Source organism: Oncorhynchus gorbuscha, linkage group LG17 (assembly GCF_021184085.1).
Source record: "Oncorhynchus gorbuscha isolate QuinsamMale2020 ecotype Even-year linkage group LG17, OgorEven_v1.0, whole genome shotgun sequence".
Lineage (NCBI taxonomy): Eukaryota > Metazoa > Chordata > Actinopteri > Salmoniformes > Salmonidae > Oncorhynchus > Oncorhynchus gorbuscha.
This window is the reverse complement of record NC_060189.1, coordinates 27835982-27862365: the sequence shown is the minus strand read 5'-3', so window position 1 is coordinate 27862365 and position 26384 is coordinate 27835982. Positions and strand designations below refer to the sequence as shown.

Genomic DNA, 26384 nt, shown 5'->3' with positions numbered 1-26384 from the left:
ATCAATTTTAACACAAATGTGGAAGAAGTCAAGGGGTGTGAATACTTTCTGAATGACCCTGTGTGTGTATATTTATTTTGACGGTTATTTTATTGTCATGACGGCCTTCATCCATAACCGTCGGTTACACAGTAATTGTGCCAGCCCTAGCTTTTCCATGCTTGTCGATAGAATTTGTCATTCCTGTCGTGAACTTGCCAACACTCTTAGCTCTATGGAACACCTGGGATCATTTGTTACTGGAGAGACATTTTTGGTACTTTGTGTGTGGTGGTGAGGGTTATTACTGCAGAGGACCACTGCTTCTTCAGCCCATTGGTCCTCCTTTAGAGTCAGTACAGAGCTGTGGGCCTCTAATGAGAAACCCAATCAGGTGGTTTCCAGACCTCTTGCTTTTAACACACACACCTCAACCATACATATTTTCACACAATCTCTCATGCAGTGATATGAGACATTTGACTTAAATGTAATGTAATTTGAATTGTTTCCCGACCCAACATACTTCATATGTGCCTGTACAGTGTCTCAGTTTCTCCACTCTACCAGTCATTTTGTGCGTGCGTGTGTGTGTGTGTATAGTTTATGTTATGTTAACCCCTCGCCCGTCCCCCTCCTCCTCTGTGTGTCTCCAGTCCAGCAGCCCCACGGTAGTGCAGCAGCAGCCGCCGCCCAGCAGGGAGGCTATGAGATCCCGGCTCGCCTCAGGACCCTTCACAACCTGGTGATCCAGTACGCCTCCCAGGGCCGTTACGAGGTGGCCGTGCCCCTCTGCAAACAGGCCCTGGAGGACCTGGAAAAAACATCCGGACACGACCACCCTGACGTGGCCACCATGCTCAACATCCTGGCCCTGGTCTACAGGTCAGCCTGGGGAAGGGGCTCTGGGGTGGGGAGGTGGGTCGTGGTGGTTGGTATTGGCTGTGGATCAATTATAGTCAATATACACTGAGTGAACAAAGCATTAGGAACACCTTCCTAATATTGAGTTGCACCCCCTTTGCCCTCAGAACAGCCTTAATTCATTGGGGCATGGACTCTACAAGATGTCGAAAGCGTTCCCACAGGGATGCTGGCCCACGTTGACTTCAATGTTTCCCATAGTTGTGTCAAGTTGGCTGGATGTCCATTGGGTGATGGACCATTCTTGATACACATGGGAAACGTTTGAACGTGAAAAACCCAGCAGTGTTGCAGTTCTTGACACACTCAAACCGGTGCGATTGGCACCTACTACCATACCCTGTTCAAAGGCACTTCAATCTTTTGTCTTGCCCATTCTCCCTCTGAATGGCACACATACATTCCATGTCTCAATTGTCTCAAGGCTCAAAAAGTCCTTCTTTAACCTGTCTCCTCTCATTCATCTACACTGATTGAAGTGGATTTAACAGGTGACATCAATAAGGGATCATAGCTTTCACCTGGATTCACCTGGTCAGTCTATGTCATTCCTAATGTTTTGTACACTTGGTGTATGTTTGATCCTGATTCGACAAGATGTCAGCTTGTATAGTAAGAATTGTCAGCTGCTAGTTCTGGGAAATGGGAAGAATCATTGATTGCAATGCATGTTTTTAAACCTGACAATACTTAATATGGGTCTATCCAAGACAAAACATTCGTCCATAACAAAGCGTTGTGTTGGACAAAATTGTTATTTATGTGGGGAGAGACTTGGTTATGATCCCCAATGTTGTCAAACTTGTACTTGAGACCCCGTGGCAGTGATGTAGTCAAGTCACTAAACCTCGAGGTCGAGTCTGTGGTGTCCGAATCATTTATACAAGTAGCTTTCCAACAATATGAAACTCACGACTTTAGTCCGAATGAAGTCAGAGTCCTGGACTTAAGTACTACAACACTGCCCTGTGGTAATAGGCCTCACTGTCAGAGAAACCACGGTAACATGCCCTATGAGTCCTCTCTCTTTTTCTCTCTCCTCTATCAGGGACCAGAACAAATATAAAGAGGCAGCCAACCTGCTGAATGACGCTCTGGCGATCAGGGAGAAAACTCTGGGCAGGGACCATCCAGCGGTGAGTGTGGTTTCTCATCACTCTGTGTCTCAGCAGTATTTCTGTAACCAGCCAGCCAGGAAGGTCCACTAACTGTGCCGACCTCAACAGGCTTGTGACTCTGACTCTCCCTGGACCTCCAGTTCCCTCAGTGCACACTCAGAGCAGCAGAGGTTAGGCCCTCTATCACCCCCTCGTGTCTGTCACATGTGGGCCCCAGACCACCCTAGTCTAAATCAAAGGTCACTGTGGGTCCCTCTGTGGTCTCAGTGGTCTGGTGGTCTGAGTGAAATGCACGTGGTGGAGATTCATCCTGCTGATTGGGATATAATTAAATAGCAGTAATCACTTCGTGCCTCCCCTCTTTGTCTTCCTCTCATCTGTCGGTTACACCTCTAATTGGTTAAATTCACCAGATCAGTTGCACTCTGCTGCCGTGGTTGAGCTTTGTGGACAGTCAATTATACATGCACAGATGATTTAAGGCTGTCCTAAGAGTGTTTTCTTTCTATTTCTGTGTGTGTGTGTGTGTGTGTGTGTGTGTGTGTGTGTGTGTGTGTGTGTGTGTGTGTGTGTGTGTGTGTGTGTGTGTGTGTGTGTGTGTGTGTGTGTGTGTGTGTGTGTGTGTGTGTGTGTGTGTGTCAGGTGGCTGCTACACTCAACAACTTGGCCGTGCTCTACGGGAAACGGGGGAAGTACAAAGAGGCGGAGCCACTTTGCAAGCGGGCTCTGGAGATCCGGGAGAAGGTGGGTCAGAGGGCGCTGGTCACTACAAGGCATTGTGGGAATGGAGTGCTAACACTGCAGAACGCTCCTGATTCCCGCTCCTCTCCAAATATATCTTGCTCAAGTTTCAAAGAACTTTGCTGTTCCTTCGAAAGTTTTCCTCTTAGTTAAACACAACTTTTTATACTTATTTTCTGTCTATATGTTCTCCCCTGCATTCGCTCCCTCCTCCCAAGCCTCCCTATAGCTTTGTGTTGTTCAAAGAGGAACTGTGACTTTGGAGAGAGTTAAGTCCTGGGAGGGTTCATTATTTTTGGCTGCACAAAATGGGATGCTTATACATGAGAAGCTCAGCAGTCCTGGAGATGCAAAGTGCAGGGTCTCTATTTATCCATCTCCCTTTCTGTTTCACTCTCTCCCTTTGTGCCTTTTCCTCTCATTCTCCCTCTGTGCTAAGAATGACACGTCTACTTCCTCTGTGATGTCGTCTGTGCTAGAGCTTAAGGACAGCGGAGACATTTTATTTATTTTCTCCACTTCTTAAACTGATGATAAAGCTCTCTCTCTTGAGCTTAGAGATATGCCACCCAGCTTTCGGCAACAGAGGAAGGAAGAAGGCTTTGCTGATGCAGGAGGAATTTTCCTGCAGTTCTCTCTTTTAATAGCAAGCGCTTTTCCCACTGTGTGAGCTGCCTCAGTCCTTGGTTTATCCCCTAGGGATGAAGATTAGGAGGAGGAGGGAGGGACTCTCTAAAAAGTTCCCCAGTAACATGCTATGACTTCACCCGCCTGTCTAATGGTCCAGCCAGATCACATAAAGGACAGAACTGAGACTATTATTCTATCCAAATTAATGGTGATGGGGTCTCTTTCTGTTGTTATAAATATTCCCTTTTCATCCTTTCACTTTGAGATGCTTTGATTAGCGTGAACCATTCTTGCTTTATTACTCACTGTTTTGTTATATTAACATGGCCTCCCCCCATCTTCTCCTGCCCAGGTTCTGGGTAAGGACCACCCAGATGTGGCCAAGCAGCTGAACAACCTGGCCCTGCTGTGTCAGAACCAGGGCAAGTACGAGGAGGTGGAGTACTACTACCAGCGGGCCCTGGAGATCTACCAGACCAAACTGGGCCCTGATGACCCCAACGTGGCCAAGACCAAGAACAACCTGGTGAGAGGGTCACATAAGGGGTTAAGAGATCACTGGCTTTGTGTGATGACTGCACATTTTAGAATGAGTTATGAGAAGAAGAGTTTCTGACGTTTTGAAGGTCATATTCTTACATATTCATATTCGGTCTCTCTCATCCTCTCACAGGCGTCCTGTTACCTGAAGCAGGGGAAGTTCAAGCAGGCTGAAACTCTGTACAAAGAGATCCTTACCCGTGCACATGAGAGGGAGTTTGGCTCTGTAGACGGTAAGACACACACAGCAATCAAGTATCGTCTGTCGTTTGATGTAAAGGTGAATGTTTTCACGCTGCTGTCATCATTTTAGTTGAAAAGCTTCTGAAAACAACAATGACCTTTCAGTTGATTGTTCTAATGGTTTGAGCCAGACCATACCCTGCTGTCTGCCTGAATGTCAGTCAATATTTTCTTTTGACCTGCGTGTGTCTGATGGTTGGTTGTTGTTTGTCTCTGACTGCAGATGAGAACAAACCCATTTGGATGCATGCGGAGGAGAGAGAGGAACAGAGCAAGGTGAGTGTGTGTGTGTGTGTGTGTGTGTGTGTGGTGTGGATGATGGAGAGTCCACTTTCACTAAGAGCCATGGTATTAGTCACTGCTGATGCTGTGGATTAACTTTCACAACTGACAGGGGAAAGTGTTTCCGTCACGGTGTGAAAGGTTTATCGATTTAGACGGCTGAAGAAGAAATCGTGACCGACCGTAATCTCTCAATTTACCACCACTAAACACTCATGTATTTTGGTGCCGCATTAACGATCTCTCAAATCAGCTAATTTCATATTTTCATATCTGGTGTAATCCAAATCTCCTTTCATGGTTCCGTGTCATTTTTCAAGAATTAGCTGGAATATTTAGGCTGTTAATTAATGACCAACCATTTTACTATGGTGGTAGATTTCTGTCATTAGCGTTTCAAGTCCTTAAATCCTGACAGCTGATGGATGTGGTGGTTCATCTCTAGGGAAAGCAGCTGGACGGCTCCCCGTTCGGAGAGTATGGAGGCTGGTACAAAGCCTGTAAAGTAGACAGGTCAGTATTAAGTATGGAAACTATAGTGGTATGCCTATGGTCCTGTATGTGATTACATTAGTTCATGATGTGTTTTATAATGTCTGCCCCAGCCCCACAGTGACCACCACCCTGAAGAACCTGGGCGCCCTCTACAAGCGGCAGGGTAAATTTGAGGCGGCAGAGACCCTAGAAGAGGCCGCTATGCGTTCCAGAAAACAGGTGTGACCACTGTCCTCTTCTGCCACCTACCTGCCTGAATAATAGATTTGCCAGCCCAGGGTCATGTGAAACCGGGTATGTGAACAGACTGGAGGAGAATCGTTGGTCCAGCTGTCTAAACTGAAATACTAGCAGGTCTTGGTTTTCATCTGTTGTAAACCAATCCATAACAAAATCCAACACATGATGTGATGTTGATCACTGAAAGTGTGTGTGTGCGTTTCCTGTCCACATGGCCAGGGTCTGGACACGGTGCACAAACAGCGTGTGGCGGATGTTCTGAGTGAGCCAGAGGCGCGGGAGAAGCAGTGGAGCCGTGAGAGCCTGACCTCCGACGCCACGGTCAAGTATGAGAGTGGCCCGGACGGGGGCGAGGAAGTGAGTATGAGCGTGGAGTGGAACGGGGTAAGTACAGTACACAGCCCAGGCCACACACAGTGAGTAGGAAGGGGTACAGACACACCCCTTAGATCCTCCTAGAGAAAAGCCCAATTGGGATGGAAATATTTGATATGATTGGCTTTGTGATTAATATCTCGTCTGATTTCTCAATTTGCTTTGAAAACGTCTCTTGAAATGATCAATGTTAAGATTATACATTACAATTGATGATTTATTTAATCTAATAATGAGCAGTGAACAGTGGCTTCTGTCAAGGAGGATATTACTGAACATTTAAAGTTATTTCATACCTACTCTTAAAGTGCATATCCTCTACAACTTGTCAATTATTTGATGAGGACTGAGTTGCCAGTGGTAAATGTCCTAGATTCTATATGACTCCATATTATTTGCGTGATAGCTAAGGTTATAATGCTGATTGACTGTCTGGCCAGTTTGTAGTTATAATCACCTCCTCTGTTCTACACTAATGCTTCTAGTCTACACTCATGCTTATAGTCCTCAACTGAGTGAATACTCAAGCTGCTTACATAAAATTACTTATCAGACCTTTGTGCCAGCAAGTTACTGTGTCTAGTATAGAAGCCATATGTTTTGTATGGTTCTATTTTGTTTTCAGCAAACAGTATATTGCACACAACAAACTCGTCCTTTCCATGCATTAGTCTGACAACTGTATGCTATTCTCACTGGCTCTATCCGATTACTGCAGTAAAGTCCTCTTGGTCACAGCATATGTTTGCAAATCACACCACACTCTCTGCCGTAGTCTGCTATTCAGAACTACCCTGCTCCCATAGCAACAGTAGCCGTAGTGCCTAAGACAACCAATCAGCATCTCCTCCTTGGAGTCCCCTGCCTGCCTGGTGTGCCCTCAGCTCAAGGCTCCGGGGAGACTGGGCTCAGGCACATTTGTAACCTGTGCTCTCTACTGCACTGCTCACCTATCGGACTGTCTCAGTCAGACACTAACCTGTGTGTTAAACAACACCTCTGTCGCCATGGTGACTCATTCATGTTCTCATCACTACTGATGCATGTGGGCTCTGTACTGTACATCTTCAATGTCCCTCTGACACTTCCATCATGTGTGTTTGTGTTTACTGTACTGTCTGTACTCTATGTGCCTCTCCTGCCCATTGTGTGTGGGGTGTGTAGTGCACATAGTACATACTGGTAAGGATGGATGGACAGACTTAAACATGTATGATGATTGTGATACAGTACCCCTGCTGTCTTTTTCTGCATCCAGTGGCAGGTTATTACCAGCCAGAGTGGTGGGACAGCATTCAACCTGTACAATCTGTCCCATTATTCTAGCTGATTCTGAGTGTGTATTTACTGTCTGCATCCTTTTGTCTGTGCATGCAGTGCTGTGGTGGGCTAACTTGTTGTTTCCTCTCTGAGTAAAACCTGTACTACTGTGTGTGTGTGTGTGTGTAAGTATGATTGAAGTGTGCTAGAAGACAGACTGTTCCCCAGACACAGTATCTCTCCAAGAACACCCCCTTCACTTCTGCTTTGTTTGGGTGTCACCCACTTTAGTCCTATTTTCCTTTTGTTTGTCGTCTTTTTGGGGTTTTCCGGAGCTTTGATTTGATTTGCCCATGGATGAGCCTCAGGTCCTCTGAACTTGGCAGTGGAAAATGGCTGATGGCTTCGTACAGGGAATTGACTCATGTTTATTATAGAAACCTAACTGGGTTAGAACACACAGGCAGTCGTTTTAGTTTATTTTGGGGTTGTAGTCACATTGTTGGTTGTTTTGTGGATTAACTTCACAGTTTTTTAGATCGGCTGAATTGAGCCTGTTATATTCATTAACTATAGTTCTATTCATTCACTTTCCAAATTACACAACTACCGAATTTACCATCATGACCAGGACACTGGTTAGCTCATACTGGCTAGGACCTCAGTGTTTTGAGAGATACTTTAACTGACCATTTAGGCTCTGAGGTCATATGAGCATTTCCAAATCCATGCTGCCTTTGCATCAGTTGGATGCACTTGATAAGGGATTCAAGTGCCATAAGGACTGATTTAATTCACTCCTCAATTAGTTTTTAGGCTACTGTTTTTACTTTACCTTTGGTCCCTGGATTTGTGTGGTTGCTTATAGTTTCCTTTGCCCTATAAATCTCTTTAGCTGTTGCTAATTTTGAGCGCTGATGCCTTCTGCAGTTGTAAAGCACCGCCACAGCCCTACCTGGAGAAATACTGTCTCTGTAGGGGAAACACTGGCTGACCTCTGCTGTCTGTCTGACTTGCTCTGCTTTCCTTCTCTTCCTCATTTTCTCACTTTACTCTACCTCATCTTCATCTCTGTTTTTCAATACCCTCTTCTGCCTCTCTTGGTATTCCTTTAATTTGTCTCCCTCTCTCTTTCTTTTTCCCTCCCGCTCTTCACGCTGTCTGACCGGCAGGCATAATCCCAGATGCCTTGTTGTGGTTCTAAGTACTTGTCTTCTGCATGACGGACGCCAGCTCGCCTGCCACCCCTCCAGCTTTGCAGTTGTGTCTTCTCTTCAGGCTCTTCTCTCCTCCTCTGGGCTGTCTGTCTGGTGACTCTACTGGGCCAAGCTGTCCCTAGTTCTATCCTCCTATCCACTGTCAATGGGACCAGGGGGGCTGGGCTCTATGTCTCAGAACCAAACCAAGCCACTCCTGCCTCCTGCCATTACCTTATCTTGCTCTTTTCTGTACTTAAATACTCTTGTCTCCTCACTCTATCTGTTCTATCTCTCAGTGGGGTATGTGTGGTGTTGCGTTTCCAGCATTTACTAGAAGTAATGATGCATACCGGTCTGCTTTTGCTCGTAGTGATTTAACTAACATACTGTGAATTCTATGAGTTGGTGGCATTTATCATCATCCTGTATGCTCCCTCAGAGTACCGTGGTGGCTCTAGGCTGCTGTCGAGTTTCTTTAGTAGTGTTTGATCCTATGCTCCATATGGTCCTATTGATGTCAAACTTAACGGTGTTGTCATGTCCTGATCAGGAGGGAGTGTCAGAAGACAATGCAGCTCCTGTGTATACAGAGCCAGATGGTGGGAGGGGGTGGGGAGTGTAGAGGGGGGGTATAGGACAGAGGAGTGGGACATGCCTCACTCTGCAGAGGGGAATCTGGACACTTCTCTTCATGGCTCCTACTAATCTACTCTGTCCTGTCTGTGCTTCTTATAGTATGTATCTCTTAACTTCTAATAAAATGTAAGTCTTTGCTCACCCACATCTTTGCCTGTAGCCTCTTTGTGTGTGTGTGTGTGTGTGTGTGTGTGTGTGTGTGTGTGTGTGTGTGTGTGTGTGTGTGTGTGTGTGTGTGTGTGTGTGTGTGTGTGTGTGTGTGTGTGTGTGTGTGTGTGTGTGTGTGTGTGTGTGTGTGTGTGTCTAAATCTTGATGGTAGAGGTCAACTCCGGGACCATGGTAAAGTGACCCGTCCTTTTCCTTCTCTTCTCCATGGTGGTGTCCTAGTGGACAGGTCAGAGGTTAGGGGTCAGAGCTGTGTGAATAACCACAGAGGATGAAAAGCTGTTACTCCAAGATCTGATCAAACATAGCAGGATGGATATTGCTACCTTGAATGAATAAAGCATGAAAACCTTTAGAAGGAATTTACATTGCTCTGCTCTGTTGACCCAAGAGAACTATTGTGAGCATAACTTTATACGATGTTTTTGAAGGGCTTCTCTAATTTCATTATAGCATCATTTCTGAATAGCGCACGGATGAGGTCGACATGTTTTGTCTCAACAGAGAGTCTAATCGGATGCACATGCAAAAACAAGCACATGCACAGTCCATCACATATGCAGACAGAAGAAGTTGCTGAGCCAATTCTCTGTATTTTGATTGTGTGCGTGCGTGCATATCTGTACTGAGTGTGTTGGTTTGTGCAACTCTGCATGCATGTTTGTCTCTATCTGTGTGTATGCAAGATGTGAGTGTGAAAGTAACCCTCTGACCTCTCTCATCAGGACGGTTCCGGCTCTCTGAAGCGGAGCGGCTCCTTCAGTAAACTCCGTGCCTCTATTCGCCGCAGCAGTGAGAAACTGGTCCGCAAGCTGAAGGGCAGCAGCACACGGGAGTGGGACCCCAAAAACTCTGGGTAACTATTCTCCTCACCTTTGACCCCTTCATGCACAGTTAGTTAAATAGAGGTTACAATAAAGTTTAGAAATACAACAAATATTTTTTGTATCTAACCTTTATTTAACTCGGCAAGTCAGTTAAGAACAAATTCTTATTTACAATGATGGCCTACCCCAGCTAAACCCTAACCCAGATGATGCTGGGCCAATTGTGCTCCACCATACGGGACTCCCAATCACGGCCGGTTGTGATACAGCCTGGAATCGAACCAGGGTCTGTAGTGACTCCTCTAGCACTGGGATGCTGCGCCACTCGGGAGCCCCAGAAAAGACTAAGCCACCCTGCTTCTGGAGGGATCTCTACTCTGCTGTGGGTTTACTCTGGTGTAACTCTGAGTCCTGTTTGACACAGCTAATGAACTACTGGGGGTTGCACTAACTAACACATTCAAGAGCCTGTTACTTGTGCATTTTCACTTTCATACACTATGAATGCCACATACTGTGACTGGTACAGACTCTTTTACTGGCTCAATGTCACGCTCTAGAAACAGGGTACTATTCCAGACTACAGTGCCTGTGTGGATATGTCCAGTGAGGGAAGTGCTTTGAGCTGACAGGCAGAGCAAGTCGGACTGATTCTGAAACTACAGAGGACTCTGACTCCTAGTGCCTCAGTCAGCAGTGAGCTTCTCTATTTTATGTCCTTATAATTTGTATAAAAAGTAACATCTGCTTTAAAAATAATAATAATTGTTTTTCCACAAAAATTGTGAACTAGGCCATTATTAAAATATACTCACATACACACAACGCAAAACAACTTCCCGCGGCCATGTGTACACAGAGTACTCTCAATCAGCTGTGAGAGACAATCTGGCCTAGAGACAGGACTAAATAGAGAATGATTAAAAGCTCTAGATGACCAAACAACTACTAATTGCCTGCTTTGAAATGCCTGCATATGAAAGCCATATTTGATTTGTTTTCCTTTTTTCACAATTTTTAAACTACATTTTCAAAACAAGGTGCAAATATCAGTGTTTTTTTGGTGAATTTATTTTTGTCTGCATGGACATTTAGTTTTACTTTATTATTCTAATACATATCTATGCTGTGTTTTTATTTCTGACTAATAAACTTTTCCAAGTAAATGGCTACTGCATGCCTCATCTGTTTGTTGACATTCTGTTTTCTGACTCGTTTTCCTCTCTTCTGCTCTTTCTATCCCTCAGACCATTTTAACGTTCCTAACTCTTTATCAATGACGATTTAACCCCATTATGATGACCTTTCTAATCCAGGAGACAGTAGAGCGCTGTATCAATAGAATTCAATGAATTTGGCACCGAATACGACTCCCTTTAATCAATTTGTTGTCATACTCTCTTCAAATTTTGTTAAGTGTGTCCTTTAACCCATATGTTATGATTTAGCTCGTAGAGATGGCTTTATGTATTTGTGTCGGGGCGTTGTCTGAGGAAACTAACCCGTGAGTGAGTCTCATTTTTGTTATTAAACCACATACCATTTTCATGGGCCACATGTCCCTCTCCTCACTCTTGACCCCTCAACCCGGCTCTCACTGACATCTCCTTGCATGCCACTGTTCTGGGTGCAGCATGAAGCGAGCCAGCTCACTGGGTGTTCTAAACGTGGTGGACAAGGCTACCGGAGACCTCTACCAAGTAAGGAGCCTAACTGTCTCTCTCGCTCCATCTTTCACGTCACTCAATCTTTACCCATTTTTTTTCTGGGTCTCTTCTCCCTCACCATCCCCTGTGTTTATCTTCCTCCCTCTTTCTTACACACTATCTGAGACTTTATGAAACAACAATTCCCCAATGGTCCTCTTGGTTGTGATCTGTGGTCAAGCTGTCCCTTGCCCCTGTCCACCTGTGCAGTCATCTCAGAAACTGGTCACTAATGTAATGACTAACATGTTTCTCATCGTGTGTACACTAATCTATAAGCCCTTAGTCACAACTCACAGTAATGAATGATGTGCACGGTAGATGTAGGAAATGATACCTTTTGACAGTTGATTTATGTGGCTGCAATGAGGAAATTAGACTTAATGTGAACCAGGTATAGTAGTCTGTAACCAGATGATCAACAGCAACCATTCACAATTCTACTTGCAACGTTCTACATGAATTGACTTCAATGTTAATCCTTTTATAAACTGACTGCTATCGATTGTTCACCACGATAAATATGACTGGATTTCTTTGAGAATATGCATCACTGGACCATGGTACCATTCTACATGGTGGGATATTGGTTCTGCCATAAGGGTGTGACTGCAGAATACAGTAGTGCACCAGATTTCAGCATATTGGCATCTCATTTATATTGTATACTACATTCCCCCAAATACTTCAACAGTAATCAATCATGAACCCTTCATGTCTGTATTCCATATTCAAGCAAAACAGACCTTTTCTCCATGGAAATGTGAAGGATATTTTGTCTGTAATGTGTACATGAACTGTTTCCCTTTAGTTCTTCAACCTATTCTGAACCCTATGCCCTCTCTGCTGCCCACTCTAGGAGCGAAATAATCATCTGAGAAAGAGTCGTGACCTGAGTGCCAGCCACACTGACCTGGCGCATTGAAGGTCGGAACTCAGAATGTTCCAGTGGAGAAGTGACAGAGGTCATGGGGTCAGTCTCCTAAACAACCCCCTCCATGTTGTAGGTATACAGCTGGCTGCAGTACGTAGGTTTCACAATCTCATTGCACTTTGATCTCATCACTGGTTTGCTTAGGTGTTTTCATTTAAATGTTTTCTCTTTTTTTCTATCAATATATGTCGAACAACATGAGATTAGTTATAATGAACGACAAATGTATAACGCTAAGTCAAGTGTAAATGCGTGTGTGTGGATGTAAGTATGCACCTATATTTTATAGTTAAGTGCTCAAATGAGAGAATGTTCATTTTTGTATTTTCTGTGTGTGTGGTTGCTTTGTCCTACCTTACCTCCACAGATCTAAATCATTTGGTTATCACTTGAATGGAATATGTGAGCAGTTCAGGAGGTCCCAATAGGGTACTTAACTCTGCTGTCTTACCCCCTTTCATCCAAATTCATGTCCTGTGTGTTCTTATTGAAGTGCTAGATGTGCTTGTTGTATTAAGTTTTATGTTTTACATTTGGGTTGTGTAAATTATGGTTTATTTTATTTCCTATGCTGATCTGGGGAATCTTATTTCTTTGTATCAGAGGTCTTGAAATGGATAGCTCTGCTTCTAGTTTCATGATGTTACTGCAATTTCAAGAGACTGCTCTAAATGTATGTGAAGTTATGAGTCAGGATCGTTCTGTTGGCACATTAAGTATATCTGGTGGATTTCTCAGGATTGTCACAGAACAGAAGATGGCTAGCGAAGCTAGTTTTGATATACACTGACTGCACTAGATATTTAACACAAGAACTTGTTACAATCAAATGCATTTTCCAGTAATAGCACAAAAATATTGTTACAATCTGGAGTAAAGACATTGTTTACTAATTTGTACCAATCTGTTTCTGTATGTTGAATCAAGAGTAAGACTATGTATAAAGAGTGAAATTAAGCTGAAGTACTTGGACTTAAATATCCAACCAAAAAATTCAACAAATGTTTTTATTGATCCATTATAGGACTTGCTGTCACTCCCACATTTACATTGTTTTACTTTGTTCTCAAAACTTTCAAGTTAACGTTTGCTCGTTTCCGAAGCGTGCCTTTTTTAGGTCCACAGTCACGATCCTACTGACATGGGTTTGGATTGCTTGTTGGGTGGACTGTTAATGTGGTCTGTTGATGGGGATGTGTGATAGCATTCTCTTATGTAAGGAAGGTGACTGTTACATTTGACTTCAGACATCATAGACCCAGGAACTTCCCCAGTCCCTCACCAGGATGACTTAAAGAGGGGTGAAACATGACTAATTAGGGTTAAATTGACCAGACCGGTTACACTATCCAAGGAACAGGACCTATTTTTATGATAAACAAGCAAGTTGTCATGAGCAGAGGGAACCATGGAGTAGTGAGTAATTTGCAAGTAATCCTATGAGCAGTGGTACAATGGCTGCGTTTACACAGGCAGCCCAATTCTGACCTTTTTTCCACAAATTGGTAGTTTGGCCAATCACATCAGATCTTTTTCAGGGCTGATCCGATTGGTCAAAAGACCAGTAAATAAAACAAATATCAGAATTAGGCTGGCAGTGTGAACGCAGCTTCTGAGTCACTTGAGGTGGTGCACAGAATCATGGAGAAGGACAACACGCCCTGAACTAGTGAAACACTGCTGGGAAATGTTAATGATGACATCACCCTATTATTTGTGACACGGTCAATGCACCAGACTTTCCAAGTTCACTTTTTTTTGTTTGGGGTTGGGCTTGAGTATGTTTGGCGATGTCCTGGGCTAGACTGTCAATAGGAACACAATTGGTAACTATCCAAACTTCCAGACCCTTTCGCTTAGGATGACTGCTGTGCTGGCTGGATCCCTTTAGCCTGAACTGTGGTGAAGTGTTTGTCCTGAGAAAATATATTATATGGTATAAATTGTTTGAATAAAACTATACAAATGTTTTTCTTAGTCTCTCTATCATTCTTTGGTCTGATAAATGAGCATGGTCACGGAGCAGAGCATGGCAGTGGAGAAAGGAGAAACACAGGAGAATTATTGTTCTCTCAGCGCCCCCTACAGGATTTTCATTAAATCCAACGACTATGAAATACCCTGTAATCTGTAATCATCATACAAACACTTCAAAAGTGATCATGTTTTAGGGAATCTAAAATCTTGAATGAGTCTTGAACAAATAGAAAAAATATACAATATTAGAATGCAGGTGGATTGTTTGGGATGAGGTGGCTGGGAGTACATCAGACACTTCCCTGAAGTATGTGTGGTGCCTCCACTCATCTCACTTCAGTATTTCGGTGGACCCAAGCTCCCCAAGTAGAGCCCCACCAGCCACTATACTTACATTTAATTAACAAGGTATTACACACTGACAACAGTATTTAAGTGGCAGTCTCCAATGTAAACTCAGCAAAAAAAGAAATGTCCCTTTTTCAGAACCCTGTCATTCAAAGATAATTTGTAAAAATCCATATAACTTCACAGATCTTCATGGTAAAGGCTTTAGACATTGTTTCCATGCTTGTTCAATGAACCATAAGCAATTAATGAACATGCATCTGTGGAACGGTCATTAAGACACTAACAGCTTACAGACGGTAGGCAATTAAGGTCACAGTTATGAAAACTTAGGACACTCGAGGCCTTTCTACTGACTCTGAAAAGCACCAAAAGAAAGAGCCCCAGGGTCCCTGCTCATCTGTGTAGATGTGCCTTGGGCATGCTGCAAGGGGGCATGAGGACTGCAGATGTGGCCAGGGCAACAAATTGCAATGTCTGTACTGAGACGCCTAAAACAGTGCTACAGGGAGACAGGGCGGACAGCTGATCTACCTAGCAGTGGCAGACCACAAGTAACAACACCTGCACAGGATCGGTACATCCGAACATCACACCTGCGGGTCAGGTACAGGATGGCAAGAACAACTGCCCGAGTTACACCAGGAACGCACAATCCCTCCACCAGTGCGCACAGACTGTCCGCAATAGGCTGAGAGAGCCTGGACTTAAGGCTTGTAGGCCTATTGTAAGGCATGTCCTCACCAGACATCACCGGCAACAACGTCGCCTATGGGCACAAACCCACCGTCGCTGGACCAGACAGGACTGGCAAAAAGTGCTCTTCACAGACGAGTCGCGGTTTTGCCTCACCGGGGGTGATGGTCGGATTCACGTTTCTCGTCGAAGGAATGAGCGTTACACCGAGGCCTGTACTCTGGAACGGGATCGATTTGGAATTGGAGGGTCCGTCATGGTCTGGGGTGGTGTGTCACAGCATCATCCTCCCCCCTCATGTGGTAACCTTCCTGCAGGCTCATCTTGACATGACCCTCCAGCATGACAATGCCACCAGCCATACTGCTCGTTCTGTGCGTGATTTTTCCCGCAAGACAGGAATGTCAGTGTTCTGCCATGGTCATCGAAGAGTTATGTTCATACAAATATTTACACATGTTAAGTTTACTGAAAATAAACGCAGTTGACTGTGAGAGGACGTTTTCTTTTTTTGCTGAGTTTATTTACAATGTATCTACAATGACATAACCCACAAATCTTTGGTACATTAGGAGAGGAGTTGGAGCTTAAAAGCCCTAAAAAGGCACAGTGCCTCAAAGTACAAAGAACTTGCTTTATGTTTTTTGTGTGTCCTCAGCCTACTTATTCACACTTTCTATATATGTAATGTATACAATAACTATGTATTCATACTATGACTCCCATATCCATGAGATGTCCACCGTGCTCTTTTGACAGGTCTGATAAAACAGTTTATCTGATTCTTCAAAGATGTACGGAACAGACAAGGTTAACTTTGATTCTATTTAAGTAAACGCCAACAACTCCATATTACATGGAAACTGCACGGGCTCCATGATGGCAAAAAAAGCATAAAATTATTGAACATTTAAAGAGATTGTAAGCAGTTGTGGTCTTCCTGCAAGAGTTACACTTTTCTAGCTATACTTTTTTTTAGATAGATTTCAAGCTACAGTATATCAAACCCAGAAAGGAACTATTATTTTAGCAGGAGACCTAAATCACACATTCGGCAACTGACATAGCAATAAAAAAAGGCACATTTAAGGAGCCTCCAAAGAGGCTGAAAAATGTGATCTCTACAAATAATTTACAAGACACCTGGAAATTACTATTCCCAACAAAAGACTACTCCTTTGTTTATATATATTTGTATAAGAAAACCGATTCAGTAAGTGACTACATTTTTATTTCCGAAAATGCACTCAACAATATACTGAGTTTTAAAAATCCAGGACATAGTAATATCGGATCATTCTCTGGTATCATGCTTAGTTACAGCAACAGAAAGTACACTAACTGACAGGATATAGAGGACAGACATAATTTGGGATGCTTTTAAGGCATACATTAGGGGAATGATAATTTAATCCAAGTTAGAGATTGTAATTAAAGAAAAACAAATCACTATCTTAGAAAACAAAAACAAATTATTTACAAGGTAGAAGAAAATACAATGTCGGAAATTAAGCAGGAATATGATAGTTTACTTTTGAAGAGAGCCAACAGCTACAGGTTAAACTCAAATAAAGCATACTATTTAATGTCAAATAAACCTGGTAAACACCTAGCAGCCCTTACAACATGAATACACGATAAACTTGTTATAAATTGAAAAGATAAGGATACAAATGCTTTAATTAGAAACAACACTATTAATCAAATTCTTAAAAGCCTTATGAAAATCAATATAAATCCGAATTAAACAACAGTTGGACTGATCCTACAGCCGTCTTAGGCTCATTAACCCCGAAGCAACTATCAGCAGACAAAAAATTATCACTAAAATAGAAATCACCCGAAAATAAATATTAGAGACTGTTAAAACATTAACCGGGGGAAAAGCACCAGGTATGGACAGCGTTCCCATAGAATTTTATTTGACAGCCTGGGACAAAGTAGAGGCCGTATACTCAAATGACAACACACATGTCACTCAATTCAGTGCTTCTGAGTTCCATGTATCAACCAGTTATATTAAAACCATAAAAATCTGGAGTCCCCTGCAGATTACAGACCCATAACTTTCCTAAATTGACAGTAAAATACCAAACCTCATAAGCAACAGAATAGCAAAAGTCTTACCAGACTTGATATATATTAATCAAACAGGATCTATTAAAAATAAGCACTTACAAACAAATACAAGAACATGTTTCAGTATAATAAAATATGCTTAAAAACAAGATGTAGACTTATCAATAATGGCTGTTGATGCCGAATAGGCTTTTGACTGTCTTGAATGGCCTTTTCTATTCAAAACTTTGGAAGCCTTTAACTTTACAGCTGAAATAATACATTTCATATACAACTATTATAGAAATATCCTAAAGCAAAAATATACACAAATAATAAATTATCTGATTAAAAAAAGTGCACAAGACTGGGATGTCCTCTCTTCCCCTCCTTGTTTGCACTGGCATTTGAACTGCTTGCAGACAGGACCCAAACAACGCAACAGGTATCAGTGTTGGTAAACATAAATATAAACTAAACTTATTTGCCGACGATCTTCTGATATAACTGACTAATATTGAAAACTCAATGCACCTTTTAAGAAGTGTATAGTATACTCTACTCAGTATACTCAGTATACTCTAAAATCTCAGTAAATAAAATTAGAGTGGGAAAAACTGAAATAATGTCAATAAGGGGGAAAAAATAATGATCTACAGCAATCCCTTAAGTGGACCACAAAAAGTATGAAATATTTAGGATGCTTAGTAAGTGACGGCAACAAACAACATATATATAAAGATAACTTTATCCCATTAATCAACAACATGAAAGCAGATATAATTAAATAGAACAATCTTCCCATGAATCTTACTGATAGAATAAACATCTTTAGAATGCATGGCTCCCAAAGTTTTTATATTTCATTTATTTTTAACAGACTATATGGCCAAATAAAAATCTGAATAGCCAAGTTTTACATATCAACTCGCCACACATGCCCATGCTTATCCCCAGAATATTTTCACATGTCTGTTTTCAACGGATGGCACTAAGAACAATAACATATGAATCGTTAGAACACTATAACAAATGGAAGAAAAGAAACGGATTCTAGATTGCCCAAAAACCACACCCCATGGAACAATCCTTGCATAGTTTTTCAGAATTCACTGATTGGCCCACATGGAAAACTACAGGCATAGAAACCGTAAATTGCTTTTTTATTTATTGTTTGAATGTATCTCTTATAATCAAAAGAGCATGTAGGATTTTATATTGCAAAGACATTGTTTCATGAGCAAAAACAGGACTTTTTTGACTGGCACAGCCAATGGTTGGCGTCATAAAGCCAAACAACATCACTTTGCGTTTGTTCCAGTTAACTTTTGTACCTTTATTTCAACAAGGAACACAGACTGAGACCAGGGTCTATTTTACAGTTGGGCCCTGCGTATACATGTTTACACATACAGTTTATGTACAATGATTAAGCAACTACACAAGACAAACAAAACGATCACAGATAACACAAAAAAATACAGCAACAGATTACATTTACACATAGGTTATTCCCTAACAACACAATAACTTGCATTACCCAAAACAGTTACAAGCAATACAAAAAAGTCCTCCAATAAATATTTAAAATGGGCAAGGGGGACAAGAGTCTCAAGTTTAAATTTAGTCTGCAGGCTATTCCATAGGCAAGGAGCGTAACAGGAAAAGGCAGCCCTACCCAACTCTGTGGAAATCGCATGGGCCTCAAGTGTAATCCATGCTTGAGACCTGGTTTTAGGAATTCTAATTATAATATTGATGAGTGATGATAAATAAGAAGGTAGCTTATTCAGAAGTGCTTTATAGACAAACACGAGAGCATGTTGTTCTCGTCTCATGGACAGCGAAGTCCAACCCACATTTTGATATAAAACACAACACAGTTCATCACATGACATCCGTGATTTTACTCCACGTCTTTATATTGGATAACGGCTATGTCAATCAATTAAATGGGCGTGTCTTTGGCGTATGGGCGGATTTTTAATTTATTTTTATAATTGCTGGTTGTGGAAAAATGTCTTCAGTGCCTGATGGCAAGAAATTGGTTCGAAGCCCAAGTGGACTTCGAATGGTCCCGGAGAATGGAGCGTTTAACAGCCCTTTTTCGTTAGATGAACCTCAGTGGGTCCCGGACAAAGAGGTAAGTGACTATTAGGGCTGAAATAACAAGAGGGCAACGCCGCTTAGACAAACGGACTTGGCCCCTGAACTGGGCGTTGCATACTTGCTTGCTGCTGGCCACTGTCAGTACAGTAGGGTCAAATATTTGTATAACTAGCTAACCCAAGTTAGTAGACCAGACTCATTGTTCAATCTGGTAGGGTTGTCACTAGCTAGTTACCACAGTCACAATTGTCTATTGTAAAATAAATAATGAAAACAAATTTGTTTAGGTATAAGGATAACGTTAGCAGTGTGGTTAGGGTTAGGTTAAAATCTAATTTTAAGAAGATAATTGTAGAAATAGCGGGGTTTCATTTAAACAGTGCTCTGCAGTTGGCTAACTGTAAATGCCAAGAGCTACCGGTAGCTAGCCACAGTTAACGTTCTAAAGTAGGCAACATGGAGCCATCACTAACGTTACAGGAGCTAACGTTAGCTAACAGTATTTTGCAACACCAACAGGGTCTGCCAAAATCCAGAACAAAAGCTGCCACCTGCCTCGGCAAGTAATTGCTGTTCATATGACGGCAAGTTAGCTTAACCTTATTTCTCGCCTTCTCTGCGAGATGTACACATGCCAGTGGTCCATGATCATGGGTCTACATTTGAAAGCACTGTTTACTGTCAGTGATGCTGCCTTGGACTGCAAGAGAATGTCAAAGAAAGGGAACAATGGAGGGTGTGCGTGAATGAATGTGGGGGATGGGTTTGGGACATGGCTGTGTGATGGACTACAGTAATCCATCCCAGCAGCTTCACACATCACTGACTCTACACCTATGTGTGTTTGAATGGTCACAGCTTTAAGATGTGGTGGTATTAAAGTAACTTTTGAGTGTTTCCACATTTCTATGAAATATGATCGATTAATTAACTACAATTCATTCCCCCCCCCCTCCAGATAATGGTAATTAACTATGTTGAATACTAATGGGGGGGAATCAAAACAGTTACTCTGGATTGTTTTAGTCAAAGGTATTTGATGTATTGGCAATAACAATTATTTTTGTGCTATTTAGCTGTACCTGGACCAAAACACCAGTATTTTTTTCTAAATAGCATGTTCTCCATCTTTTTAAATAGGATGACAATTAGTTTTCAGCACTTATTTCCATGACATCAAAACTTGTTTTCTCATGAAATATGGTGAGTAATATGTTTGGAACATTGAATTGCAATAAAAATCAGTATGGAATTAGGGATGCACCAATATGACATTTTTGGCCTATTCTGGTATTTTCCTTGACAAAAAGAATGATACCGATATTTACAATTTCAACAGCCTTTTAAGCATTCTAGTACAGTTAAATAGTTAACACACACACACAGCAGTCTAAGGCACTGCTTCTCAGTGCAAGAGGTGTCACTACAGTCCCTGGGTTGAATCCAGGCTGTATCACATCCAGCTGTGATTGGGAATCCCATAGGGCGGTGCACAATTGGCCCAGCGTTGGCCGGGGTAGGCCGTCATTGTTAATAAGAATTTAACTGACTTGCCTAGTTAAATAAAGGTTACACACACACCACACTGACCAACAAGTTATTTTGTTGGCATTTCCGCATGCCCCAATTGCCAGTAAATCATAATCAAAACCTATTTCTTTCACTTACTTGCTGTGCTGTTTCGTTGTTCATTTGTTCAGTCGTTTCATTCACAACCAGGATTTCATCATACATGTCAAGCAGTGAAGCTTCAGCTCTGTCCGGCCTCTCTTCTGTGTGTTTTTCTTCGGTCCATTTCCATATTGTCCAGCTGTGTATGTAACATTTCACGTAAAACCTGTTTCTTGTCTGCATCGAATCGCTTGTTCACAGCCTCGAGTACTTTTCTAAGTTTTAACCCCACAGTCTGTCGGCAGTTTTGTTGAGCAGGCCTTTCAATGCCATGACAGAAGGTATCACGTCTGCTGCAGATGCAGTTGAGCTTATTTCTCAAGTCAGTTGTTCAAATGGCGCTAGGAGGGTGTTCATGTTTCTAAGTTTCAAACATGTTCTCAAATGCCATTGAAATGGCAGCAGCGGTATGAGAAACGGCACATTCTTAAACATGCAATACGACTTTCCTCTGTACGAAATCCTCGTCGACCCACTGTGCTGTCAGACTCAGCATGCTCATGGGGCTGACCATCGCTGGTCCAAATGTCAGTCGAGAAGCTAATACCAGTGACGCCCATAACAAGTAGCTCATAGATGTGCATTATAACAATACTGTGTAACTCCGGTAGGGCAACATCTGAAAAATAGTGTGTACCGGTGCTCGACCAGTCGGCGAAAGCCAACATCATCCACGACAGATCGGTTGATTGTCAAGGGCAGTGAATTCCATTTATCTTGCCGTTAATGGATTTCGCCTTTGAGTTGTCTCGCTGAAATGTTCTCCCTCTTTTATATATGACTGCTCGACTTTAACTTGTTTAGTTGTTGAAGTGTGCGCTTAGTATTTTTCTACTTTTGTTCTGTTGCTCATGTCATGAAAAAATTCATGTAAGTAGACTGATGATTGGCCAGCTCTTCCTGAGGAAATAGCAAGCATTTTTTTAAACATCTGTCTGAGATATGTGTTTGAGTTGGGGGGGTTTTCCTCCAATTTCTGCTTTGGCCACATATGAGTAAATGATGAGTCAACAACATTATTTGGGTATGAGTTATTAACTTTTTTAAAAAGTGATATTTTCATTGGACAGTTACTTTAAAACAGTCATTGTTACCTTACAGTCTGGGTTTATGCTACTGTGAGGTTTGTGATGATTATGTTATTGGAAGGGAGAGGTCTTTTGGTCATCCATTTTGGTAGTTGGCTAATGTCCTGTTCCTCTTACAGTGCCCAAGCTGTATGCAGTGCACCAACAAATTTGACTTCCTTACAAGAAAGGTTTGACTTGCTTTACTATGATCCCATAATATCAGATAAATTACAAGTTATAGGCCTAGGCCTTACCTGACTGTGGACCCAAAATGTTTTTGTAGCCCTTAAATACTTTTGCACAGTTAAGATCTCTGAAATGTATGGGACTGTGCATTCCTTCTTTACCCTCATCACTCCCTCTGCATTCCTTCCCGTTCTGTTGTTCAGCACCACTGCCGACGGTGTGGCCGGTGTTTCTGTGATAAGTGCTGCAGTAAGAAGGTGACTCTTCCCCGGATGTGCTTCGTTGACCCGGTCCGGCAGTGTGGAGAGTGCAGCCGGGTCTCCCAGAAGGAAATGGAGTTCTATGACAAACAGCTTAAAGTGCTAATGGGAGGTGAGTTTAAAGGGAAGAATCAATCGTGTCAGGAGGACACCCAAACACACAGACCTGTCTATGTTAATTAACAGCTGTGTGTGTATAGGGTGGTTAGTGAGCCGGGCTAGCCAGTGTGGTTCTAAATAGACTCCTCTACACTGCATCACCCAGCCAGGCTCGTAATGAAAAATCCATTAGCGGCATGATGAGATCCAGGGCAGGGGCTGGTTGCAGTGGCAGGGACATACTGTGGGGAGGGGGGACTGTAATCAAAGCCTTGTAGCATGTTGGACTAATGGGGTCCTGTAAGCATGGTCAATCAATGCTGTATTCTTAGTATAACACCAGTGGATTGGGAAGTATCTACAGTTTGATGGATTCTTAGTGATTTTTGATTGGCATGCTTTTTTGATTTGACTCATTGGTAACATTACTACTTTGTCAAACTCAGGTGGTACATTTATTGTCACTTTGGGCACCTCCGAGAAGTCTGAGACCATGACGTGTCGTCTCTCCAACAACCACAGGTATCGTGAGTGTTTTATATTTCACACAGGCACACAGGAAAAGTATCTAGAATGGAGTTTTTTAGGTTAATGCTGAAAGTACATGCTTTGATAGAACCACTAGAAAAATACACATTTTTCACCTGAAAGACTTTCAGTACATCCCTTTGTCTCAACTCCTCTCTTGCTATTTTATTTCTCCCTCTCCTCAGGTACCTCTTCTTAGATGGGGAGAGCCATTTTGAGGTGGAGCTGTCTCGGATCTCCAGTATGCAGGTGTTGACAGAGGAGTCCACCCCCGAAGGTAAGGCTCTGGATCAGATGTCCTCTGGTTAACACAGCCTGGCTTTATCTCCCTCAGTACGAGAGTACAGCAGTGATACAGTGCAGCTTGTTAAAAGCTTATTGATCAAGAGACATTATGGCTTCCTGTGGGTGGAGGAACTAGCTCTCTCCTCTTTATGACCCGAAGTGTAATCATAAGTCCACAGTAAAATTCTGATTACTTTGTCTCGTCATTGTATTGATTTGAAACCCCATAACTGATCCAACAGCATGGTAAGTACAGTAAGTTGGTGTTGGTACATGACTGTTTCCTCTGCTATATTATTAACACTCTCTCCCTCTCACCCTGCCACTGGGCGGCCTGGCCCTTCTTCTTTTGGCCTAAGAGAATGACATTCACACTTACACCAGTCTGCTGGACAGTCAGTCTTTCTCTGAAGGTTAGCACTGTTATATTCCCTTGCCCCCCACTCTCCCTTATTCGTCCCCATCTTATCTTCATCTGCCTGCAGAGTTTGTGGCCCTGCTATTGATAAGGATGCCTTTGCCATCATTGTACATGCATTTGATATCAGTGGTAGAACAAAGGCAACATTCTTAAAATCCTTGTGGTATGCATGCTTCCATGGGGGGGATATAATGTGTGTGATTATACACCCAGAGTGAATCTCATTGCCCCTCTGCCTGTGACCAGGATCATGTTCATTAGGGCACACCATAGCAAATGTACATTGAGAATACAAAACATTAGGAACACCTTTCTAATATTGAGTTGCATTGACTTTTGCCCTCATCAGTCTCAATTCATCAGGATGGACTCTACAAGGTGTTGAAAGCATTCCAATGCCTCCCACATTTGTCAAGTTGGCTGGATGTCCTTTGGTTGGACCAGTCTTGATACACACGGGAAACTGTTTAGCGTGAAAAACCCAGTAGCGTTGCAGTTCTTGAGACTCAAACCAGTGTGCCTGGCACCTAATACCATACCCCGTTCAAAGGAACTTTAATATTTTCTTGCCCATTCACCCTCTGAATGGCACACATACACAATCCATGTCTCGAAGGTTAATAAAGCACAACTTTTTAAGCAGTTTCCTCACCTTCATACACTGATTGGAATGTAGATTTTAACAAGCGACAACAATAAGGGATCATAGCTTTCCCCCGATCAGTCTGTTATGGAAAGAGAAGGTGTATCTAATGTTTTGTACACTTGCTGTAAGTTCTCATTTTGTTAAGTCTATTGCTAGGTTTCTTTATCATTTTGTTTGTTATTATGTACGTTTCTCACAAAGTTCATTAGTTTGAACATCCGGTAGCTGTTTTGGTTTCAATCTTTGCTCAAGCCTTGAGTCTATGCAAGTATAGTGAGTGTGTTACTGAACCTGGCCTAACTTTGTGTTTTGTATCCAGGTGGAAACTGCAGGGCCAGTGGCATGTTGCTCCACTACAAACCAATGGGCTCTCAGGACCCCAAGCAGCTACGCATGGAGGCAGCAGAGGACAAGAAAACCACCTCCTCATGGCTTGCTGCCATGCACAAGGTACACCACCATAACAGTCTGGCTTGTTTTTTAATAGGAATGTTATATTTGACTTAAAATGTTACTGGACTGTATGGTGTGATATCCAAGCTTCAGACCCGCCATTGCGTACTGTGTGTGTATATGGCTGAAATAGTTATTTTGTATAGCTCTGCCTGTACTACATCTGTTCCCTAACAGGGTGCCAAACTGCTGTATGAAGCTCGGGACCAGTGACTGGGTTAAATGCGGAAGACACATTTCAGTTGAATGTAATCAGTTGTACAACTGACTAGGTATCCCCCTTTTCCCTTTCATTGCTAAGATGACTAGAGAGTGAGATGGCACAGACCAAGTGTTTTCTTTCCTACCCTTAAGTCTCTCATTCTCTAAATGTAGACAGCAGACTTTAGCCACACTTCACTTGAATTATTTGGCCAATAACCCATCCTAATACTGCCATCTATGTAATGCTATAATAGACATAAGACACTTGGCATAACCCTTTCCCCTCACCACCATTAATGTGACAAATTACCTTAAAAGCATCTTGTAGGGTCTGTGACACATAGTTCAAGTGAAGTTTCTTTATATATTCTGTCTATGCTCTGCTTTCAGTGCTGACAGATTATTCACTGATTCTAGTGAAATACACTACCGGTCAAAAGTTTTAGAACACCTACTCATTCAAGTGTTTTTCTTTATTTTACTGTTTTCTACATTGTAGAGTAATAGTGAAGACAAACTATGAAGTAACACCTTATGGAATCATGTAGTAACCAAAAAAGCGTTAAACAAATCAAAATGTATATGAGATTCTTCAAATAGCCACCCTCTTTGCCTTGATGGCTTTGCACACTCTTGGCATTCTCTTAACCAGCTTCACCTGGAATGCTTTTCCAACCATCTTGAAGGAGTTCCTACATATGCTGATCTGGTTGAGATCGGGGAATTGTGGAGGCCAGGTCATCTGATGCAGCACTCATCACTCGCCTTCTTGATAAAATATCCCTTACACAGCCTGGAGGTGTGTTGGGTCATTGTCCTGTTGAAAAACAAATGATAATCCCACTAAGCCCAAACCAGATGGGATGGCGTATCGCTGCAGCATGCTGTGGTAGCCATGCTGGTTAAGTGTGCCTTGAATTCTAAATAAATCAGACAGTGTCACCACCACACCATAACACCACCTCCATGTTTTACGGTGGGAAATACACATGCGGTGTGGGTAAACGGATTATCTCCGCATCTCAAAGACATGGCGGTTTGAACCAAAAATCTTCAATTTGAACTCCAGACCAAAGGA

General features: G+C 42.4%; 2 protein-coding genes across 14 annotated transcripts in view; both read left to right on the top strand.

Moving 5' to 3' along the window:
- The window catches only part of LOC124001719 (kinesin light chain 1-like), a 43904-nt gene extending 29639 nt beyond the window's left edge, over window positions 1-14265 (top strand). For 2 of the 10 annotated variants that reach the window (XM_046308725.1, XM_046308724.1), the window contains exons 5-16: window positions 636-864; window positions 1952-2039; window positions 2664-2765; window positions 3745-3918; window positions 4066-4165; window positions 4399-4451; window positions 4903-4970; window positions 5063-5171; window positions 5412-5576; window positions 9554-9684; window positions 11289-11355; window positions 12221-14265. In XM_046308725.1, the coding sequence (XP_046164681.1) occupies window positions 636-864; window positions 1952-2039; window positions 2664-2765; window positions 3745-3918; window positions 4066-4165; window positions 4399-4451; window positions 4903-4970; window positions 5063-5171; window positions 5412-5576; window positions 9554-9684; window positions 11289-11355; window positions 12221-12286 (1352 nt within the window). In that variant the 3' untranslated portion in view covers window positions 12287-14265. Of the gene's footprint in view, window positions 1-635; window positions 865-1951; window positions 2040-2129; window positions 2192-2663; window positions 2766-3744; window positions 3919-4065; window positions 4166-4398; window positions 4452-4902; window positions 4971-5062; window positions 5172-5411; window positions 5577-7999; window positions 9689-9845; window positions 10828-11288; window positions 11356-12220 lie in introns of those variants that run through there. The other 8 variants (XM_046308726.1, XR_006832845.1, XR_006832847.1 and 5 more) reach the window with 8 other exon arrangements.
- A 5062-nt stretch (window positions 14266-19327) lies between these two features.
- LOC124001721 (zinc finger FYVE domain-containing protein 21-like) lies at window positions 19328-25853 on the top strand. 4 transcript variants are annotated; one of them, XM_046308733.1, is made up of 8 exons: window positions 19330-19517; window positions 22362-22412; window positions 22614-22782; window positions 23216-23291; window positions 23483-23574; window positions 23942-23995; window positions 24969-25099; window positions 25280-25853. In XM_046308733.1, the coding sequence occupies exons 1-8, from the start codon at window positions 19392-19394 to the stop codon at window positions 25313-25315; spliced, it is 735 nt and encodes a 244-aa protein (XP_046164689.1). In that variant the 5' UTR covers window positions 19330-19391; the 3' UTR covers window positions 25316-25853. The 4 variants fall into 4 exon arrangements, with proteins under 4 accessions (XP_046164687.1, XP_046164689.1, XP_046164690.1 ...); XM_046308731.1 differs by having other exon boundaries at window positions 19328-19517; window positions 24969-25853; XM_046308735.1 differs by lacking the exon at window positions 23942-23995 and having other exon boundaries at window positions 19333-19517.
- The last annotated feature ends 531 nt before the right edge of the window (window positions 25854-26384 follow it).

Bases quoted from the DNA above. Each gene is read 5' to 3' on its own strand.
- LOC124001721 (XM_046308731.1), top strand. From the start codon at position 19,392: ATGTCTTCAGTGCCTGATGGCAAGAAATTGGTTCGAAGCCCAAGTGGA. The intron at 22,413-22,613 runs GTTTGACTTGCT...TCTGTTGTTCAG, and splicing joins TTGACTTCCTTACAAGAAAG to CACCACTGCCGACGGTGTGG. The intron at 22,783-23,215 runs GTGAGTTTAAAG...TGTCAAACTCAG, and splicing joins GCTTAAAGTGCTAATGGGAG to GTGGTACATTTATTGTCACT.